This window comes from Phyllobates terribilis, unplaced genomic scaffold (assembly GCF_046119375.1).
Source record: "Phyllobates terribilis strain yellow unplaced genomic scaffold, ASM4611937v1 Scaffold_12__6_contigs__length_324123572, whole genome shotgun sequence".
NCBI classification, from domain to species: Eukaryota; Metazoa; Chordata; class Amphibia; order Anura; family Dendrobatidae; genus Phyllobates; species Phyllobates terribilis.
Genome location: NW_027362772.1, coordinates 31,497,590 through 31,518,222, shown reverse-complemented (window position 1 = coordinate 31,518,222; position 20,633 = coordinate 31,497,590). Strand labels below are relative to the sequence as shown.

The 20,633-nt window shown below is 48.2% G+C and overlaps 1 protein-coding gene across 1 annotated transcript in view; it reads left to right on the top strand.

The window, feature by feature from the left end:
- Positions 1–19,188, top strand: part of LOC141171647 (B-cell receptor CD22-like) — a 60,795-nt gene extending 41,607 nt beyond the window's left edge. Inside the window, exon 5 of the mRNA XM_073655311.1 lies at positions 18,920–19,188. Coding sequence (XP_073511412.1) covers positions 18,920–19,188 — 269 coding nt within the window. The remainder of the gene's footprint in view (positions 1–18,919) is intronic.
- The last annotated feature ends 1,445 nt before the right edge of the window (positions 19,189–20,633 follow it).

Genomic DNA, 20,633 nt, shown 5'->3' with positions numbered 1-20,633 from the left:
GTGTTCACCTATGCATTGAAAAGCAAAAGTTGACTAAAATTAGGAGGAAATGCAATGCCCGTTGGAAGTGTCGTGGAGATTAGAGGTAATTAAAAACAACATTTCAATGCCCCTTGGAAGAGCTGTGGAGTTCAGAATGGTTTAACAAAACGGTTTTAATGCCCCTTGGAAGAGATGTGGAGGTCACAGTAGCTTAACAAGACAGTTTTAATGCCCCTTGGAAGAGTGGTGGAGGTCGCAGTGGAATAAAAAGACAATATCAATGTCCCTTGGAAGAGCTGTGGAGTTCAGAGTGGTTTATCAAGACGATTTAAATGCCCATTGGAAGAGGGGTGGAGGTGGCAGTGGAATAAAAAGACAAAATAATGCCCCTTGGAAGAGCTGTGGCGTTCAGAGTGGTTTAACAAGACGCTTTTAATGCACCTTGCAAGAGTGGTGGAGGTTGCAGTGGAATAAAAGGACAATATAAATGCCCCTTGGAAGAGCTGTGGAATTCAGAGTGGCTTATCAAGACGGTTTTAATGCCCCTTGGAAGACTGGTGGAGGTTGCAGTGGAATAAAAAGACAATATCAATGCCCCTTGGAAGAGCTGTGGAGTTCAGAGTGGTTTATCAGCACGGTTTAAATGCCCCTTGGAAGAGAGGTGGAGGTCGCAGTGGAATAAAAAGACAATATCAATGCCCCTTGGAAGAGCTGTGGAGTTCAGGGTTGTTTAATAAGACGGTTTTAATGCCCCTTGGGAGGGTGGTGGAGGTCGCAGTGGAATAAAAAGACAATATCAATACCCCTTGGAAGAGCTGTGGAGTTCAGAGTGGTTCATCAGCACGGTTTAAATGCCCCTTGGAAGAGAGGTGGAGGTCGCAGTGGAATAAAAAGACAATATCAATGCCCCTTGGAAGAGCTGTGGAGTTCAGGGTGGTTTAACAAGACAGTTTTAATGCCCTTTGGAAGAGTGGTGGAGGTCGCAGTGGAATAAAAAGACAATATCAATGCCCCTTGGAAGAGCTGTGGAGTTCAGAGTGGTTTAACATGACTGTTTTAATGCCCCTTGGAAGAGTGGTGGAGGTCGCAGTGGAATAAAAAGACAATATCAATGCCCCTTGGAAGAGCTGTGGAGTTGAGAGTGGTTTAACAAGATGGTTTTAATGCCCCTTGGAAGAGTGGTGGAGGTCGCAGTGGAATAAAAAGACAATATCAATGCCCCTTGGAAAAGCTGTAGAGTTCAGGGTAGTTTAACAAGATGGTTTTAATGCCCCTTGGAAGAGTGGTGGAGGTCGCAGTGGAATAAAAAGACAATATCAATGCCCCTTGGAAGAGCTGTGGTGTTCAGGGTGGTTAAACAAGACGGTTTTAATGCCCCTTGGAAGAGTGGTGGAGGTCGCAGTGGAATAAAAAGACAATATCAATGCCCCTTGGAAGAGCTGTGGAGTTCAGAGTGGTTTAACATGACTGTTTTAATGCCCCTTGGAAGAGTGGTGGAGGTCGCAGTGGAATAAAAAGACAATATCAATGCCCCTTGGAAGAGCTGTGGAGTTCAGAGTGGTTTATCAAGACAGTTTTAATGCCCCTTGGAAGAGTCGTGGAGGTCGCAGTGGAATAAAAAGACAATATCAATGCCCCTTGGAAGAGCTGTGGCGTTCAGGGTGGTTTATTAAGATGGTTTTAATGCCACTTGGAAGAGTGGTGATGGTTGCAGAGGAAAAAATATCAATGCCCCTTGGAAGAGCTGGGGAGTTCAGAGTGGTTTTACAAGACGCTTTTAATGCCCCTTGGCAGAGTGGTGGAGGTCGGGGAGGAATATGAAGACAATATCAATGCCCCTTGGAAGAGCTGTGGAGTTCAGAGTGGTTTAACAAGACAGTTTAAATGCCCCTTGGAAGAGTGGTGGTGGTCGCAGTGGAATAAAAAGACAATATCAATGCCCCTTGGAAGAGCTGTGGAGTTCAGGGTGGTTTAACAAGATGGTTTTAATGCCCCTTACAAGAGCCATGCAGTACAGCATATTAGAAACCTTATTACCATTATTGGGGAGTGGGTCTCCTATAGTCTTTGCCTATGCCTTCCAAGCAAAAGCTGCCAAAAATTAGGACGGAGGAACTTGCAATGCTGGCAAACAAGAGTCATGCAGTACAGCACATTAGAAACCTTATTACCATTATTGGGGAGTGGGTCTCCCATAGTCTTTGCCAATGCCTTCCAAGGAAAAGCTGCCAAAAATTAGGATGGAGGAAATTGCAATACCCCCTTAAAAGAGCCATGCAGTACAGCATATTAAAAACATTACTCCCATTATTGGGGAGTGGGTCTCCCATAGTCTTTGTCTATGCCTTCCAAGCAAAAGCTGCCAAAAATTAGGACAGAGGAACTAGCAATGCTGGCAACACAGACCATGGTCACCCTGGTGGTATAGTGGTGGTGGAGGCTGAGGATAAGGAGAAGAGCAAAATACAGCCGAAATGAGGAAGCGTATACCCATGTGTGGGTGTGAATGGTGCATGGGAATACACCTCCCGAAATAACACAGTGGATTTGACTTTATGTTACTCTGCTGTTATTTGGTGGTGATGAGAAGTCTGGCCCAATCTAGCCCTTGTTCATTTTGATAAGGGTCAGCTTGTCATCATTATAAGTTGACAGGCGAGTGCACTTATCAGTTATAATTCCCCCAGCGGCACTAAAATCACGCTCCGATAACCCGCTAGCGGCAGGGCAGGCCAGGACCTCCAAGGCGTATAGATTGAGTTCATTCCAAGTGTCCAGCTTGGATACCTAATAATTAAAAGGCACAGAGGAATCATGGAGGACGCTGGTACAGTCGGAAAGGTACTACCTCAACATCTTTTGAAACTTTCCACTCCTTGTGAGAGTACCCAGCGCCTCAGGGCCTGTAAGCTGGACGGGTCTCAGAAAACTGTCCCAGAATGTTGACAGTGTTCCCCTGCCTCTGCTGGATTGGAGTTGCGTCTCTCTCGCCTGTATTCCTTGGTAGGGCATCGAACTGTGACCTTTTCTGTTAGCGTGTTCAGATGGGATTTTTTTTAACAGTTCTGCAGCAAGCGCCTTCTGGTACTGCCCCATTTTTATAGACTTCTCCACCTTAGGAATAAGAGAGTGAAAGTTCTCCTTGTAGCGGGGTCTAAAAGTGTCACCAACCAGTAATGACTGTCACCCAACATTTTGACAACGCAAGGGTCACGGTTAAGGCAGCGTAACTTAAAGTCAGCCATGCGTGCCAGACTGGTAACGGGCAAGACTTCCGTGTCCTCATCAAGATGACGACTGACCATGCTCTCCTCCTCCTCCTCCCTTCTGTCCTCAGGCCACCCACGCTGAACCGATGTTATGACACTTGCACAGGTACTACCGTCTACAACGCATGATACAAGCTCCTGTTCGTCCTACTCCTCCTCCTCTCCCTCATTGTTCCCCAAAGCATATTGGGATGAAATGAGGCTGGGCTGTGTGTAATCGCCTGCTACGGCTTCTTGTTCCATCTCATCATGCTCTGGCAGCAATGGTTCCTCTTTAATTCTTTGCAGAGAGCATTGCAAAAGACAGACAAGTGGGATGCTAATGCTAATGATGGCATCATCACCACTCACCATCTTTGTGGACTCCTCAAAGTTTGTCAGGATGATACATATGTCAGACATCCAGGTCCACTCAAGAGTAGAGATGAGCGGTGTTCGACTAGAACTGTTCGCCAATCTCAAATTCGAGCTGTTTTGGGTGGTGTTCGAGTTGTTCGACGAACCCGAACGATTTGCAAAAAATTCGGCTGTTCGAGGTTATGTTCGATAACTGTTCGTGCACCAAAAGCGTGTCCTGCATGACTGGCGCTATTTAGAGCACCAATCATGCAGGGATTGTCTGCCACTCACTGTAATGCCACAGCCATGGTGGTTGTGGCATTACAGTGATTGCCCAAATCGATGGGAACAGTGCTCACAGTGAAACATGAAAAGCCGGCAATTCATCAGCGGCATACACCGGTACCCGACAATTTAGAACCGAAAGAATAGAGCTTCACACATAGATTAGATAGATAGAAACATGTCAGTCACATATATATGAAGTACTGTGACAGTGTTGCTTACTGTACTTGTCATTTACTGCAAAGGATTTATTAAAAAAAATAATAGTGTTTTCATGCACCGTTTCTTTAAAAAAGCCGGCCGGCAATTCAGCATCTGTACCCGACAATTTATAACAGACAGAATAGAGCTTCACACATAGATTAGATAGATAGAAACATGTCAGTCACATATATATGAAGTACAGTGACAGTGTGTAACATACCTGGCGGCGTCCTTGCATAGTGGTCCATCTCCCACTGTGCAAGAGCGCGCACTTGATCTCCAGTCCAGGGTGTCTCTCTGGCTTCCCTCCATGCTGTCTGTTTGCTTCTGTGTCTGCTGCTTATGGGCGGCGCCCGATCACTTCCTGCTTTTTGTACCTGCTGCAGGCACACCCTTTGTGTGTCCTCAGCCTATTGCTGTCTGTCACCTGGTATTTAAACCAGCTGCCCCATTAACCCATGCCTGAGCATCTTGCCCTGTCAGTTGGCTTTTGTCTCTGACATGCCAGGTCCTGTCTATGTTACCTGTCTTGCAGTATCTGTTCCCATGTCTGTACTGTGTCCTATCTGTGTACTTTAACCTGCACTCTGTACTCGTTCCTTGCCTGTTCGTTCCGCCTTCCTGGAGGCTGTATTTCCAGGCCAGTCTGAACACGCTCCTTGCCTGTTCGTCCCGCCTCTCTGGGGGCCGTATTCCCAGACCCGCTCCTGTATCCCGCTGCAGTGTCGGTCTCCTCCGTACACTCAGTTCCAGTCTGAACTCTCTCCTATCTTTTACCTGTTTTTTCTCTATGTCCGTTCCTTTCCTTTTTCTGCAGAGTCTGAACTCGTACCTACTCCTGCTCGTTGTCACTGTACTTCCGTTTGTGAGTTTGTGGTCCACTCGCTACTTCTCTGCAAGTACCCTGTGGGTATCTGGTTCTGCCTTTCCCTTCTAGTCTGTTCCGTGTGAACAGAGCCCTGTTCCTTCCGCGTCTGCGGTTTTTGCTTTGCTCAGCTCTGTCCGCCGCGTCTGCGGTTTTCGCTTTGCTCAGCTCTGTCCGCCGCGTTTGCAGTTTACGCCTTGCTCAGCTCTGTCCGCCGCGTTTGCGGTTTTCGCCTTGCTCAGCTCTGTCCGCCGCGTTTGCGGTTTTCGCTTTGCTCAGCTCTGTCCACCGCGTTTGCGGTTTTCGCTTTGCTCAGCTCTGTCCACCGCGTCTGCGGTTTTCGCTTTGCTCAGCTCTGTCCACCGCGTCTGCGGTTTTCGCTTTGCTCAGCTCTGTCCACCGCGTCTGCGGTTTTCGCTTTGCTCAGCTCTGTCCACCGCATCTGCGGTTTTCGCTTTGCTCAGCTCTGTCCACCGCGTCTGCGGTTTTCGCTTTGCTCAGCTCTGTCCACCGTGTCTGCGGTTTTCGCTTTGCGCAGCTCTGTCCACCGCGTCTGCGGTTTTCGCTTTGCTCAGCTCTGTCCACCGCGTCTGCGGTTTTCGCTTTGCTCAGCTCTGTCCACCGCGTCTGCGGTTTTCGCTTTGCTCAGCTCTGTCCACCGCGTCTGCGGTTTTCGCTTTGCTAAGCTCTGTCCACCGCGTCTGCGGTTTTCGCTTTGCTCAGCTCTGTCCACCGCGTCTGCGGTTTTCACTTTGCTCAGCTCTGTCCACCGCGTCTGCGGTTTTTGCTTTGCTCAGCTCTGTCCACCGCGTCTGCGGTTTTTGCTTTGCTCAGCTCTGTCCACCGCGTCTGCGGTTTTCGCTTTGCTCAGCTCTGTCCACCGCGTCTGCGGTTTTCGCTTTGCTCAGCTCTGTCCACCGCGTCTGCGGTTTTCGCTTTGCTCAGCTCTGTCCACCGCGTCTGCGGTTTTCGCTTTGCTCAGCTCTGTCCACCGCGTCTGCGGTTTTCGCTTTGCTCAGCTCTGTCCACCGCGTCTGCGGTTTTTCGCTTTGCTCAGCTCTGTCCACCGCGTCTGCGGTTTTTCGCTTTGCTCAGCTCTGTCTACCGCGTCTGCGGTTTTCGCTTTGCTCAGCTCTGTCCACCGCTTCTGCGGTTTTCGCTTTGCTCAGCTCTGTCCACCGCGTCTGCGGTTTTCGCTTTGCTCAGCTCTGTCCACCGCGTCTGCGGTTTTCGCTTTGCTCAGCTCTGTCCACCGCGTCTGCGGTTTTCCCTTTGCTCAGCTCTGTCTACCGCGTCTGCGGTTTCGAATTTGTCTCCCAGTCTGTACTGGACCCTACCCAGCTTGTGCTCTAGTCTGCCTGTTCCTGTATTCCCCGGTGTGGGTCAACAGCCGTGTCCGGAGTCTGACCTGGAGTAGACCCTGGTTCCTCTGCTCGGTTCCTCCCTGGTGCACTGGCGTCGTATGCCGTCGTGCGACCTTGGTCGGATCGGGCAGATACTTAGTTACGCCCCTCCAGGCACTCTCCGGTTCATGGCACAGTGGAATCACTACATAAACACGCACACGCCAGTCAGTCCGGGCGTGTGCATTACATCATGCTCAGGCCATGGTTCCCGTTGAGCCCCACGGCCTTCGCTCTCTGAGAAGTTTTCCAGCGAATACATGCATTAAAATAAATAAATAACATTTTTTTTTTCCTTTAGCTGAGTTCCAGGCGAATTACGCACCCGTCCCGATGGATCTATCTGCTCTCGTTCCTGCGGATCCGCTACGTTATTATGGGGATCCAAGACAAAGTCGTGCATTTGTGGAGCAATGCATGCTACACTTCAAGTTCTACCCTCTATGTTTTCCCACCGATCGGGTTAAGGTGGCATTCATTATGTCTTACCTGGCGGGTGATGCCTTGGAATGGATCAACCCCCTATATGAAACACAGGATCCGATCCTCCTGGACCTAATGGCCTTCCTGGTGGCCTTTCTAATGGTCTTTGATGATCCTAACCCGGAGGCTCCTGCTGAAGCTTCACTTCCCAATATCCCGGAGCAGCCCCAATGAGTAATGTGTGTGGGTAGCGCAATAGTCCTCCAGCCCAATGAGACTACTGCCCACCCAGAATCCTCACAGGGTGACTACGCTTTCCGGAATACTTCTTCCAACCTCAAGAGGCAGTCCAGACGTGCTAGGCGTAGAAGCAAGCCGTCACGCCAGGGTCTGTCCTCCCTGAGACCTCCTGACCCCAACCTTGAAGTCCCTACTGAAGCTTCATCTCCCTGTATCCCGGAGAAGCCCCAACGGGTAATGTGCGTGGGTAGTGCACCAGTTCTCCTGCCCGAAGAGACTTCTGCCCATCCAGACTCCACACAGGAGAACTTCCTGCACCCGGCATCAGATGCTTCACCCACTTTAACCGGTGTGCATGTCCAAGGATGCTCCAAAGCTGTGGTTACCTCAGAGTCTGTGCACCTCTACTACCTGGCGGAGGACCCCCTGTTGCCTCCTGAATCCTCCGGGATACCACTCGATGACAAATGGAGAGAGACTTCTCTACACCCAGTACTCGATACTTTGTCCGCTTCGTCCTGTGAGCCTGACAATGGGTACCCCAAAGTGGTAGTTACCTCTGAGTCTCTACACCCCTCCGACCAGGCGGAGGACCTCCAGTTGTCTCCAGAACCCTTCGGGGTGCTACCTGGTAGCGAAAGGACAGAGACTCTCCTATACTCTGTACCTGATACCTCGCTCGCTTCGTCCAGTGAGTCCAACCTAGTGTACTCCGAAGCAGAGGTTACTCCCGAGTCTCTACACCCCTCCAACCAGGCGGAGGACCTCCAGTTGTCTCCAGAACCCTTCGGGGTGCCACCTGGTGGTGAATGGATAGAGACTTTCTTATATCCTGGATCTGATACCTCGTTTGCTTCGTCCAGTGAGTCCGACCTAGTGTACTCTGAAGCAGAGGTTACCCATGAGTCTCTACACCCCTCTGACCAGGCGGAGGACCTCCAGTTGTCTCCAGAACCCTTTGGGGTGCCACCTGGTGGTGAATGGACAGAGACTTTCCAATACTCGGTACCCGATACCTCACCTGCTTCGTCCAGTGAGTCCGACCTAGTGTACTCTGAAGCAGATGTTTTCCCCGAGCCTCTGCACTCTTCTGACCCGGCAGAGGACCTCCAGTTGTTTCCTGACTCCTCCGGGGTACCACCAGATGACAAAGAGACAGTGACTTTTTTTCACCCTGTACCTGATAACCTGTCTATTTCTTCCTGTGAATTTGACAAGATGTACCTCGAAGCAGAGGTTATCCCCGAGTCTCTACACCCCTCCGACCAGGCGGAGGACCTCCAGTTGTCTCCTGAACCCTTCGGGGTGCTACCTGATAACGAATGGACAGGTACTCTTCTATATTCGGTACCTGATACCTCGCCCGCTTCATCCAGCGAGTCCGACCTAGTGTACTCCGAAGTAGAGGTTACCCCCGAGTCTCTGCACTATTCCGACCCGGCGGAGGACTCCCAGTTGTTTTCTGAATCCTCCTGGGTACCACCAGATAACAAGGTAACAGGGACTTTTCTACACCTTGTACCTGATACCTCGCCCATTTCATCCTGTGAGTTTGACAAGATGTACCCCGAAGCAGAGGTTACCCCCGAGTCTTTGCACTCCTTCAACCCGGCGGAGGACTTCCAGTTGTCTCCTGAACCCTCTGGGGTGCTACCTGATAATAAGTGGAGAGAGACTTCCCTGTGTGCTGTTCCTGGTACTCCACCTGTTTCGTCTGTTGCTGAGGATGGCTGGATAGGAGGTAGCATCCTAGCTACCCAGATGAGACCAGTTTCTCCAGTGGACAGTGGAAGTGATCTACTTGAAGTAAAGGATTGGCCCTCGAATTCCCTGCGGAACATTCTGGCAGGCCTGAAGAAGAGGGGGCGTAAGGGGGGGGGTACTGTAACATACCTGGCGACGTCCTTGCATAGTGGTCCATCTCCCACTGTGCAAGAGCGCGCACTTGATCTCCAGTCCAGGGTGTCTCTCTGGCTTCCCTCCATGCTGTCTGTTTGCTTCTGTGTCTGCTGCTTATGGGCGGCGCCCGATCACTTCCTGCTTTTTGTACCTGCTGCAGGCACACCCTTTGTGCATCCTCAGCCTATTGCTGTCTGTCACCTGGTATTTAAACCAGCTGCCCCATTAACCCATGCCTGAGCATCTTGCCCTGTCAGTTGGCTTTTGTCTCTGACATGCCAGGTCCTGTCTATGTTACCTGTCTTGCAGTATCTGTTCCCATGTCTGTACTGTGTCCTATCTGTGTACTTTAACCTGCAGTCTGTACTCGTTCCTTGCCTGTTCGTTCCGCCTTCCTGGAGGCTGTATTTCCAGGCCAGTCTGAACACGCTCCTTGCCTGTTCGTCCCGCCTCTCTGGGGGCCGTATTCCCAGACCCACTCCTGTATCCCGCTGCAGTGTCGGTCTCCTCCGTACACTCAGTTCCAGTCTGAACTCTCTCCTATCTTTTACCTGTTTTTTCTCTATGTCCGTTCCTTTCCTTTTTCTGCAGAGTCTGAACTCGTACCTACTCCTGCTCGTTGTCACTGTACTTCCGTTTGTGAGTTTGTGGTCCACTCGCTACTTCTCTGCAAGTACCCTGTGGGTATCTGGTTCTGCCTTTCCCTTCTAGTCTGTTCCGTGTGAACAGAGCCCTGTTCCTTCCGCGTCTGCGGTTTTTGCTTTGCTCAGCTCTGTCCGCCGCGTCTGCGGTTTTCGCTTTGCTCAGCTCTGTCCGCCGCGTTTGCGGTTTTCGCCTTGCTCAGCTCTGTCCGCCGCGTTTGCGGTTTTTCGCCTTGCTCAGCTCTGTCCGCCGCGTTTGCGGTTTTCGCTTTGCTCAGCTCTGTCCACCGCGTCTGCGGTTTTCGCTTTGCTCAGCTCTGTCCACCGCATCTGCGGTTTTCGCTTTGCTCAGCTCTGTCCACCGCGTCTGCGGTTTTCGCTTTGCTCAGCTCTGTCCACCGCGTCTGCGGTTTTCGCTTTGCTCAGCTCTGTCCACCGTGTCTGCGGTTTTCGCTTTGCTCAGCTCTGTCCACCGCGTCTGCGGTTTTCGCTTTGCACAGCTCTGTCCACCGTGTCTGCGGTTTTCGCTTTGCTCAGCTCTGTCCACCGCGTCTGCGGTTTTCGCTTTGCTCAGCTCTGTCCACCGCGTCTGCGGTTTTCGCTTTGCTCAGCTCTGTCCACCGTGTCTGCGGTTTTCGCTTTGCTCAGCTCTGTCCACCGCGTCTGCGGTTTTTGCTTTGCTCAGCTCTGTCCACCGCGTCTGCGGTTTTTGCTTTGCTCAGCTCTGTCCACCGCGTCTGCGGTTTTTGCTTTGCTCAGCTCTGTCCACCGCGTCTGCGGTTTTCGCTTTGCTCAGCTCTGTCCACCGCGTCTGCGGTTTTCGCTTTGCTCAGCTCTGTCCACCGCGTCTGCGGTTTTCGCTTTGCTCAGCTCTGTCCACCGCGTCTGCGGTTTTTCGCTTTGCTCAGCTCTGTCCACCGCGTCTGCGGTTTTTCGCTTTGCTCAGCTCTGTCTACCGCGTCTGCGGTTTTCGCTTTGCTCAGCTCTGTCCACCGCGTCTGCGGTTTTCGCTTTGCTCAGCTCTGTCCACCGCGTCTGCGGTTTTCGCTTTGCTCAGCTCTGTCCACCGCGTCTGCGGTTTTCGCTTTGCTCAGCTCTGTCCACCGCGTCTGCGGTTTTCGCTTTGCTCAGCTCTGTCCACCGCGTCTGCGGTTTTCGCTTTGCTCAGCTCTGTCTACCGCGTCTGCGGTTTCGAATTTGTCTCCCAGTCTGTACTGGACCCTACCCAGCTTGTGCTCTAGTCTGCCTGTTCCTGTATTCCCCGGTGTGGGTCAACAGCCGTGTCCGGAGTCTGACCTGGAGTAGACCCTGGTTCCTCTGCTCGGTTCCTCCCTGGTGCACTGGCGTCGTATGCTGTCGTGCGACCTTGGTTGGATCGGGCAGATACTTAGTTACGCCCCTCCAGGCACTCTCCGGTTCATGGCACAGTGGAATCACTACATAAACACGCACACGCCAGTCAGTCCGGGCGTGTGCATTACACAGTGTTGGTTACTGTACTTGTCATTTAGTATTAAAATAAAGGATTTATTATTAAAAAAAATTGGCGTGGGGTTCCCCGTAATTTTAATCTCTAGCGGAGGTTAAGCAGACGGCTGGGGCAGATGTTTGAAGCCTGTGAAGGGGGTAATACCCACGGAGCTTCCCAGGCTACTAATATCAGCCCCCAGCTGAATACCTAGCCTTTACTAGCTATTAAAATGGAGGACCCCCCCCAAAAAAATGACGTGGGGTCCCCCCTAATTTAATAGCTAGCAAAGGCTAGGCAGACAGCTGGGGGCTGATATTAATAGCCCAGGAAGGGAGCCATGAATATTGGCCCCCTCCCAGGCTAGAAACACCAGCCGTCAGCCGCCCCAGAAATGGCGCATCCATAGGATGCGCCAATTCTGGCTCTTAGCCTCGCTCTTCCACGCTGCCCTGGTGCGGTGGCAGGGGGTAATAGGGTTGGGGTTGATGTCAGCTTATAATGCCAGCTGACATCAAGCCCAGGTTAGTAATGGAGAGGCGTCTATAAGACACCCCCATTACTAACCCCATAGTCAAAGTTAAAAAAAAAACACAAACACCCAGAATAAAGTCCTTTAATTGAAATAAAGACACAATTCTTTATTGTTCTAAATTAAACCATACTTACCATCACGCCCATTCCAGCTGAAGCCAACGATCTCCTGCAATAAAAGAAAAATAATAAAGCAACCTCATCCTTACCTTTCCATGGTTCCCACGACAGCTTCAGCTCTGCTACATCGAGATAACAGGCTGGACCGCAGCAGAGCGCTGCCATCCAGCCTGTCATCCCGCAGACACTGAGAAGCGCAGGCATGCTTGCGCTCCTCAGTGTCTCACTGTGACGGCATAAAGATGAGACAAGCTCATGTCCAATGAACTCGGCGCACCTCATGCACGTCACTGACAGCGTGGGAGAATTCTCCTGCACTCAGCACTTCAGCGTGAGAATTCTCCCACGCTGTCAGTGACGTGCATGAGGTCAGCTGAGTTCATTGGACATGAATGAGCTCACCTCATGCACGTCACTGACAGCGTGGGAGAATTCTCACGCTGTAGCGCTGAGTGCAGGAGAATTTTCCCACGCTGTCAGTGACGTGCATGAGGTGACCTGAGATCATTGGACATGAATGAGCTCACCTCATGCACGTCACTGACAGCGTGGGAAAATTCTCCTGCACTCAGCGCTTCAGCGTGAGAATTTTCCCACGCTGTCAGTGACGTGCATGAGGTGAGCCGAGTTCATTGGACATGAGCTTGTCTCATCTTTATGCCGTCACAGCGAGACACTGAGGAGCGCAAGCATGCCTGCGCTTCTGAGTGTCCGCGGGATGACAGGCTGGATGGCAGCGTTCTGCAGCGGTCCAGCCTGTTATCTCGATGTAGCAGAGCTGAAGCTGTCGTGGGAACCATGGAAAGGTAAGGATGATGTTGCTTTATTATTTTACTTTTATTGCAGGAGATCATTGGCTTCAGCTGGAATGGGCGTGATGGTAAGTATGGTTTAATTTAGAACAATAAAGAATTGTGTGTTTATTTCAATTAAAGGACTTTATTCTGGGTGTTGTGTTTTTTTAAATACTTTACTAGAAATTCATGGTGGTCATGTCTAATATTGGCGTGACCCCATGAATTTCGGGCTTAGGGCCAGCTGATAATGCCAAGCTGGCCTTAACCCCTTTATTACCCAGTGAGCCACCGCACCAGGGCCCTGGATGAGTTGGGTACAGCGCCAGAAGATGGCGCTTCTATGAAGGCGCCATTTTCTGGGGCGGCTGCGGACTGCAATTTGCAGCGGGTGGGGCCCAGAAAGCTTGGGCCTCCCTGCGCTGCGGATTCCAGCTCCCAGCTGCCTAGTTGTACCTGGCTGGGCACAAAAATAGGGCGAAGCCCCACGCATTTTTTTTTTTAATTATTTCATGAAATTCATGGAATAATTAAGAAAAAAAGGGCTTCCCTATATTGTTGTGTCCAACCAGGTACAAATAGGCAGCTGGTGGTTGGGGGCAGCCCGTCCCTGCCTGCTGTACCTGGCTGGACACAAATATAGTGCGAAGCCCCACGTCAATTTTTTTTTAATTATCTCATGAAATAATTTTTTTAAAAAAGGGCTTCCCTATATTGTTGTGTCTGGCCAGGTACAAATAGGCAGCTGGTGGTTGGGGGCAGCCCGTTCCTGCCTGCTGTACCTGGCTGGACACAAATATAGGGCGAAGCCCCACGTCAATTTTTTTTAAATTATTTCAGGAAATTCATGAAATAATGAAAAAAAAATTGATGTGGGGCTTCGCCCTATATTTGTGTCCAGTCAGGTACAGCAGGCAGGAACGGGCTGCTCCCAACCACCAGCTGCCTATTTGTACCTAGCCGGACACAACAATATAGGGAAGCCCTTTTTTTCTTAATTATTCCATGAATTTCATGAATTTTAAAAAAAAATACGTGGAGCTTCGCACTATTTTTGTGTCCAGCCAGGTACAACTAGGCAGCTGGGGGCTGGAATCTGCAGCGCAGGGAGGCCCAAGCTTTCTGCCCCCCCCGCTGCAAATTGCAGTCCGCAGCCGCCCCAGAAAATGGCGCGTTCATAGAAGCGCCATCTTCTGGCGCTGTACTCAACTCATCCAGGGCCCTGGTGCGGTGGCTCACTGGGTAATAAAGGGGTTAAGGCCAGCTTGGCATTATCAGCTGGCCCTAAGCCCGAAATTCATGGGGTCACGCCAATATTAGACATGACCACCATGAATTTCTAGTAAAGTATTTAAAAAAAACACAAACACCCAGAAAAAAGTCCTTTAATTGAAATAAACACACAATTCTTTATTGTTCTAAATTAAACCATACTTACCGCCACGCCCATTCCAGCTGAAGCCAATGATCTCCTGCAATAAAAGTAAAATCATAAAGCAACATCATCCTTACCTTTCCATGGCTCCCACGACAGCTTCAGTTCTGCTACATCGAGATGACAGGCTGGACCGCAGCAGAACGCTGCCATCCAGCCTGTCATCCCGCAGACACTGAGAAGCGCAGGCTTGCTTGCGCTACTCAGTGTCTGGCTGTGACGGCATCCAGATGAGCCGAGGTCATGTCCAATGAACTCGGCTCACCTCATGCACGTCACTGACAGCGTGGGAAAATTCTCACGCTGAAGCGTTGAGTGCAGGAGAATTTTCCCACGCTGTCAGCGACGTACATGAGGTGAGCCGAGTTCATTGTCGGCTCATCTGGATGCCGTCACAGTCAGACACTGAGGAGCGCAAGCATGCCTGCGCTTCTCAGTGTCTGCGGGATGACAGGCTGGATGGCAGCGTTCTGCTGCGGTCCAGCCTGTCATCTCGATGTAGCAGAGCTGAAGCTGTCCTGGGAACCATGGAAAGGTAAGGATGAGGTTGCTTTATTATTTTTCTTTTATTGCAGGAGATCGTTGGCTTCAGCTGGAATGGGCGTGATGGTAAGTATGGTTTAATTTAGAACAATAAAGAATTGTGTCTTTATTTCAATTAAAGGACTTTATTCTGGGTGTTTGTGTTTTTTTTTTAACTTTGACTATGGGGTTAGTAATGGGGGTGTCTTATAGACGCCTCTCCATTACTAACCTGGGCTTGATGTCAGCTGGCATTATAAGCTGACATCAACCCCAACCCTATTACCCCCTGCCACCGCACCAGGGCAGCGTGGAAGAGCGAGGCTAAGTGCCAGAATTGGCGCATCCTATGGATGCGCCATTTCTGGGGCGGCTGACGGCTGGTGTTTCTAGCCTGGGATGGGGCCAATATTCATGGCTCCCTTCCTGGGCTATTAATATCAGCCCCCAGCTGTCTGCCTAGCCTTTGCTAGCTATTAAATTAGGGGGGACCCCACGTCATTTTTTTGGGGGGGGTCCTCCATTTTAATAGCTAGTAAAGGCTAGGTATTCAGCTGGGGGCTGATATTAGTAGCCTGGGAAGCTCCGTGGGTATTACCCCCTTCCCAGGCTTCAAACATCTGCCCCAGCTGTCTGCTTAACCTCCGCTAGAGACTAAAATTACGGGGAACCCCACGCCAATTTTTTTTAATAATAAATCCTTTATTTTAATACTAAATGACAAGTACAGTAACCAACACTGTCACTGTACTTATTATATATGTGACTGACATGTTTCTATCTATCTAATCTATATGTGAAGCTCTATTCTGTCTGTTATAAATTGTCGGGTACAGATGCTGAATTGCCGGCCGGCTTTTTTAAAAGACGGTGCATGAAAACACTATTATTTTTTTTAATAAATCCTTTGCAGTAAATGACAAGTACAGTAAGCAACACTGTCACAGTACTTCATATATATGTGACTGACATGTTTCTATCTATCTAATCTATGTGTGAAGCTCTATTCTGTCTGTTATAAATTGTCGGGTACCGCTGCTGAATTGCCGGCCGGCTTTTTTAAAGAGACGGTGCACGAAAACACTATTATATTTTTTAATAAATCCTTTACACTAAATGACAAGTACAGTAAGCAACACTGTCACTGTACTTCATATATATGTGACTGACATGTTTCTATCTATCTAATCTATGTGTGATGCTCTATTCCTTCATGTCTAAATTGTCGGGTACCGGTGTATGCCGCTGCTGAATTGCCGGCCGGCTTTTTTAAAGAAAGCGTCTTCTGAGCAGTTTGTCAGCTTTTGGACACCTTTGAAGGTGTTTTCTATGTGTTCCTATGTGTTTTTGTTTGCCTGCCATTGGTTTTAACGGTGTTCGACGGTGTTCTAAGGTGTTCGACGAACAGTTCGACGAACAGTTCCTCGAACATCCCGGTGTTCGACGAACCGAACCGAACCCGAACACTACGGGGGTGGCTCAACACTACTCAAGAGGTCTTATGTGTGGAGTCTGACCTGAATGTCGACGGCCTTGTTGCAGCTGGTACTCCACAACTGCTCGCTTCTGCTCACAAATCCTTTGCAACATGTGGAGGGTAGAGTTCCAACGTGTGGGGATATCACACACCAGTCGGTGTGCCGGAAGCTGCGGGTGTCGGGTACTTTGCTGACATGTGTCTGATCATGCTGGTGGTGGGCATGCTGGTAGTTTTGTCACCCCTGCTGATGCTGGCATGGAAGGTGGTACAAAAGGCCTTTTTGGGGTTATCAGCAGAGTCTTTAAAAAAATTCCAGACTCTGGAAGACCTACCGGTTGTACTGGCGACGTCCCTCATGTTGGTGTTACGGGAAACGGTTGCCCACCTTCTGTAAGCGGCCACCACACTGCTTCTTCCTGCCTGTTGGGGTACTCTGCCTCCTTCCCCCTGTGTGCTGCAGGCCTTGCTCTGCGTGTCCTCCTGCCATGTTGGGTCAGTTACTAGATCATCCACCACCTCCTCCTCTTCCACTTGCGCACCGCGATTCGCCTCACTTCGTGGCAATTGTGTCTCATCATCGTCCACATGTTGTGACAAATTGCCAGCGTCGCCTTCCTGTGGCCGTGGCTGTTCAAATACTTGGGCATAGCTACATGGGATCTCCTCCTCCACCACTTCAAGCGTAGCAGGTGATGGACACAAATATGGAAATGGACCAGTGAACAGCTCTTCAGAGTGTCCAACTGTGGGATCAGTTGCTGTCTGGGAGGAAGGATGGTGGAAGGAAGGAGAATCAGGGTGAGGAGGAGTATGCAGTCGAGACTCATGGCTACTAAAACGTGACCATGTGGAAGACAGACCGGAGGAGGTGGTGCCCAGGTAACTGGAAGTATTATCTGCTATCCAATTAATAACCTGTTCACACTGATCAGTTCGCAATACTGGTGCTGTTCTGTGCTTCCCTAGTAATTCGGTCAAGGAGTGGGAGCGAGAAGATGTGGCTGTTGGTTTTGGCACATTTTCACCTTGGCCATGGCCCCGTCCTCTGCATGTACCATCACCAGAACGTCCAGTTCCACGTCCCTTGCTATGCGCCTTGCCCATTGTAAATGAAGTAAAATAGCTTACACTCGCACTATCATTGGAAAAAGGGTAATAGAAAGGAGATTAGAACCGTGGAAGAGGAAAACCACAGTTCTATTTCTCTGGCCTACACCAGAATCGTTTAAACAGCTATATTTGTGGCTGAACAGTGGGCGACACACTCAAACTGTTTTTTTTTACGGAAAAATGGCCAAAAGCTGTGTAATACAGAGATTTGAACCATAGAACTGCAAAACCACAGTTATAGTTATGTGGCATACACCAGAATCTTTTAAACAGATATATTTGTGTCTGAACAATCAAGGAGACACTATTACTGTTTTTCTTTACGGAAAAAAGACCAAAAGCTGGATAATACAGAGATTTGAACCGTGGAACTGCAAAACCACAGTTATAGTTATTTGGCCTACACCAGAATCTTTTAAACAGATATATTTGTGTCTGAACAGACAGGGAGACACTATTATTGTTTTTTTTATCGGAAAAAAGGCCAAAAGCTGGATAATACAGAGATTTGAACCGTGGAGCTGAAAAACCACAGTTATAATTTACTGGCGTATACCAGACTTTTTTAAATAGATATATTTGTGGCTGAACAGTGAGCGACATACTCAAACTGTTTTTTTTATGTAAAAAAAGCCCAAAAGTGGATAATACAGAGATTTGAACCGTGGAACTGCAAAAACACAGTTCTAGTTATGTGGCATACACCAGAATCTTTTAAACAGATATATTTGTGTCTGAACAATTAGGGAGACACTATTACTGTTTTTCTTTACGGAAAAAAGACCAAAAGCTGGATAATACAGAGATTTGAACTGTGGATCTGCAAAACCACAGTTATAATTTACTGGCGTATACCAGACTTTTTAAAATGGATATATTTGTGGCTGAACAGTGAGCGACACACTCAAACTGATTTTTTTTATGTAAAAAAGGCCCAAAAGCTGGATAATACAGAGATTTAAATAGATATATTTCTGTCTGAACACTCACAGACACACTCTTTTTTTTGGGGGGAGGGGGGGACCCCAAAAGGTTATTAAGATGGGTATTTGTACAGTCTGAAGGAGGAAAAAAAAAAAGAAAAGAGGATTTAGATGAAAAAAGGATTTTTCCTGGCCCCCAAGACCTGGAGCTAAGTCTAGCAATTTGAGCAGCAGGAGTACACAGGACTGTAATGCTGCGTTTGCTGGTATAACCACTGCGTCTCCTATATAGCCTGCCTGCCTGCCTGATATCTGGGATGGATATTAGCTCTGAGAAGGACTCTTTGTTTGATTTGACAGACTTTAGAGACCCTACACTAACTATTTTGCACTATATATCTCTCCCTAACTCAGCAGCACTCTCCCTACACTGTCTGATCCCCGGCAACTGTGTCCAAGATGGCGGCACACGGTTTTAAATACTCGAGGTGAAGCTGTGCGGCAATGTAATGCCCACAACCAACATGGCTGCGGCATTACAGTGACTGGCTGGCAATCCTTGCATGTTCATTGGCTCTGTAAAGAGCGCCAAACATGCAGGGCGGAGACCCGAGCTCCCGCCCGAGTAACCCGGAAATGCTCGGTGCTCGCCGAACATCCCGAGTAGCATGATGCTCGGGCGAGTACCGAGCAGTGTCGAGCATGCTTGCTCAACACTAGTGGCTACATATGTTTATATAAAGAAGTCAGCTGTCAACCACCGTCCTGAAAAGCAGGTAAAGATGGGAGAAGTGTTCATCTCATGAATTCAACAGAGTCAAACTATTTCTGATGTATTCCGTGATAGCTCCTATAAGCCAAATGGCACAATATTTTTAGTGCTATTTTGGCAAATAGATCAGACAGATCTGCTGTAAGAAATCAAGAAACTCTAAAAACAAAAATACTAATCAGGACCATAAATGGTTTGTCTTTGCTTACAGATAAGCCAAAAAATGTGACTATTTCAGTTGTCCAGAACCCTCAGCCAAAAGAAGGTGACAGCATAACATTACAGTGTACAAGTAACGCTAACCCACCAATGACTAAATACAAATGGTATGAAGTTGGAAAGGCCAAGACTTTAACTAGAACTGGTGTAAGAATATCTGTGTGGAACATGACTTTGGAGAAGTTTATCTGTTCTGCAAGTAATGACATTGGAACGAGAAATTCATCCATCTTTTCTTTTATTGAACAATGTGAGCGTTAATAGAAATACAAGTGGTGGATGTTGTAGAACGGCTCCAGCGTCCTCTGTCGGGTTATTCATTTGTTTTGATGATACATGTTGAGCTCTTTGCCTCATTCTACTGCAGTGCTTACATTCATAAATGAACCTTTAGTTCCACCAGGTTTTTATTATAAGGCTTACTGTTTTACTTTTCTATCGATGTTCAAATTTGCTCAAGAACCCACTCTCCAAACTTTCTATGTACTAATGTTAATGTTGAAGTTTCTCCCCCTAAAAGTCCATTTTATCTATTCGTGTCCACTATGCCAACAATTCTTCTTCAGAATGTTACTCTACTTGGGTCATGAAGCTTCTCTAGGTCACGATGGTGAAAGCTTCACTTTGTTCATTGGGGGTGGAATATAACAGACATTTTCTCATCTTATAAAGACTTTTAAAGGGTTATTCTAATTTCTGATGGATAGTGCTTGCAAAAACAATCACTTTTGCAATTTACTGCTTATTACAAATTGCAACTTTTCTGGAGATATTTACGCTTTCAATTTGTTCACAACTCATTGCCTAGGAGACCGACCACCGCAGGTGTCTAGCTTTTAAGCAGTACACTAAAGCTGGCCAGGATTAGGAAGTCACAGCAGTACTCCTGTGATACTGGTCATCTTCAAACAATGCTGAGAAGCTCAATAGAAAGGAGGTGTTTAGTTATCATAAAGCAGTGGTCGGTCTCCATGGCACTGAGTTATAAATAAGAGACAAGTATTGCTGTCTCAAGAATGGCGGATAATTTTAATACCTAGCAAATAACAAAAAATTGTGTTTTTTATAAACACTATCTGACAATATTCATCTATCAAAATGAGAATAAGCCTTTAAAGCTTGTGATATTGAGTTGTTTTGAAAAGTACTACGAGGGTAGACACTGTTATTCCACTTTTGATTTGAAGCCTTCAGTTTATGATTGGCAAATGTCTGACTTCTTAGACATAAATCAATTTTGATTATTCCCTGCATTTGACTTTGGAGGGAACTTCTGCCTTTATCTTGAATTACCAGATAGTGAAATTATGAACTTCACTTTATGAAATGTGAATACTCTTTTTTGAAGATGAAGATATAGATACCATAAAGTAGATATATCGTAAAATTTCCCAATATTTGACCTTACAGTTTCTGCTAACAGAAGAATGTAATAAGATTTGTTCTCCGTCATGCTTTTTCAGTCATTATTCTCTGTTGAGTCCCAATCAACAATCCAGTAAAGCAAGAAGTGACTTGTTTTTCCACCCAGTGGCAGTCATGAGCTATGCATCACTGCTCATCCTATTGGCAATGTCAGACTGGGAGTATCAAGTGCTCACCAGTTCAGCAATATCAACCTTTTCCTCTTTGTATCAATATAATAGAGCACCACTTTTTCAGCTGTTACTGGAAGTTTTTTCTTTTTCTTTTTTCTATTTTTTCAT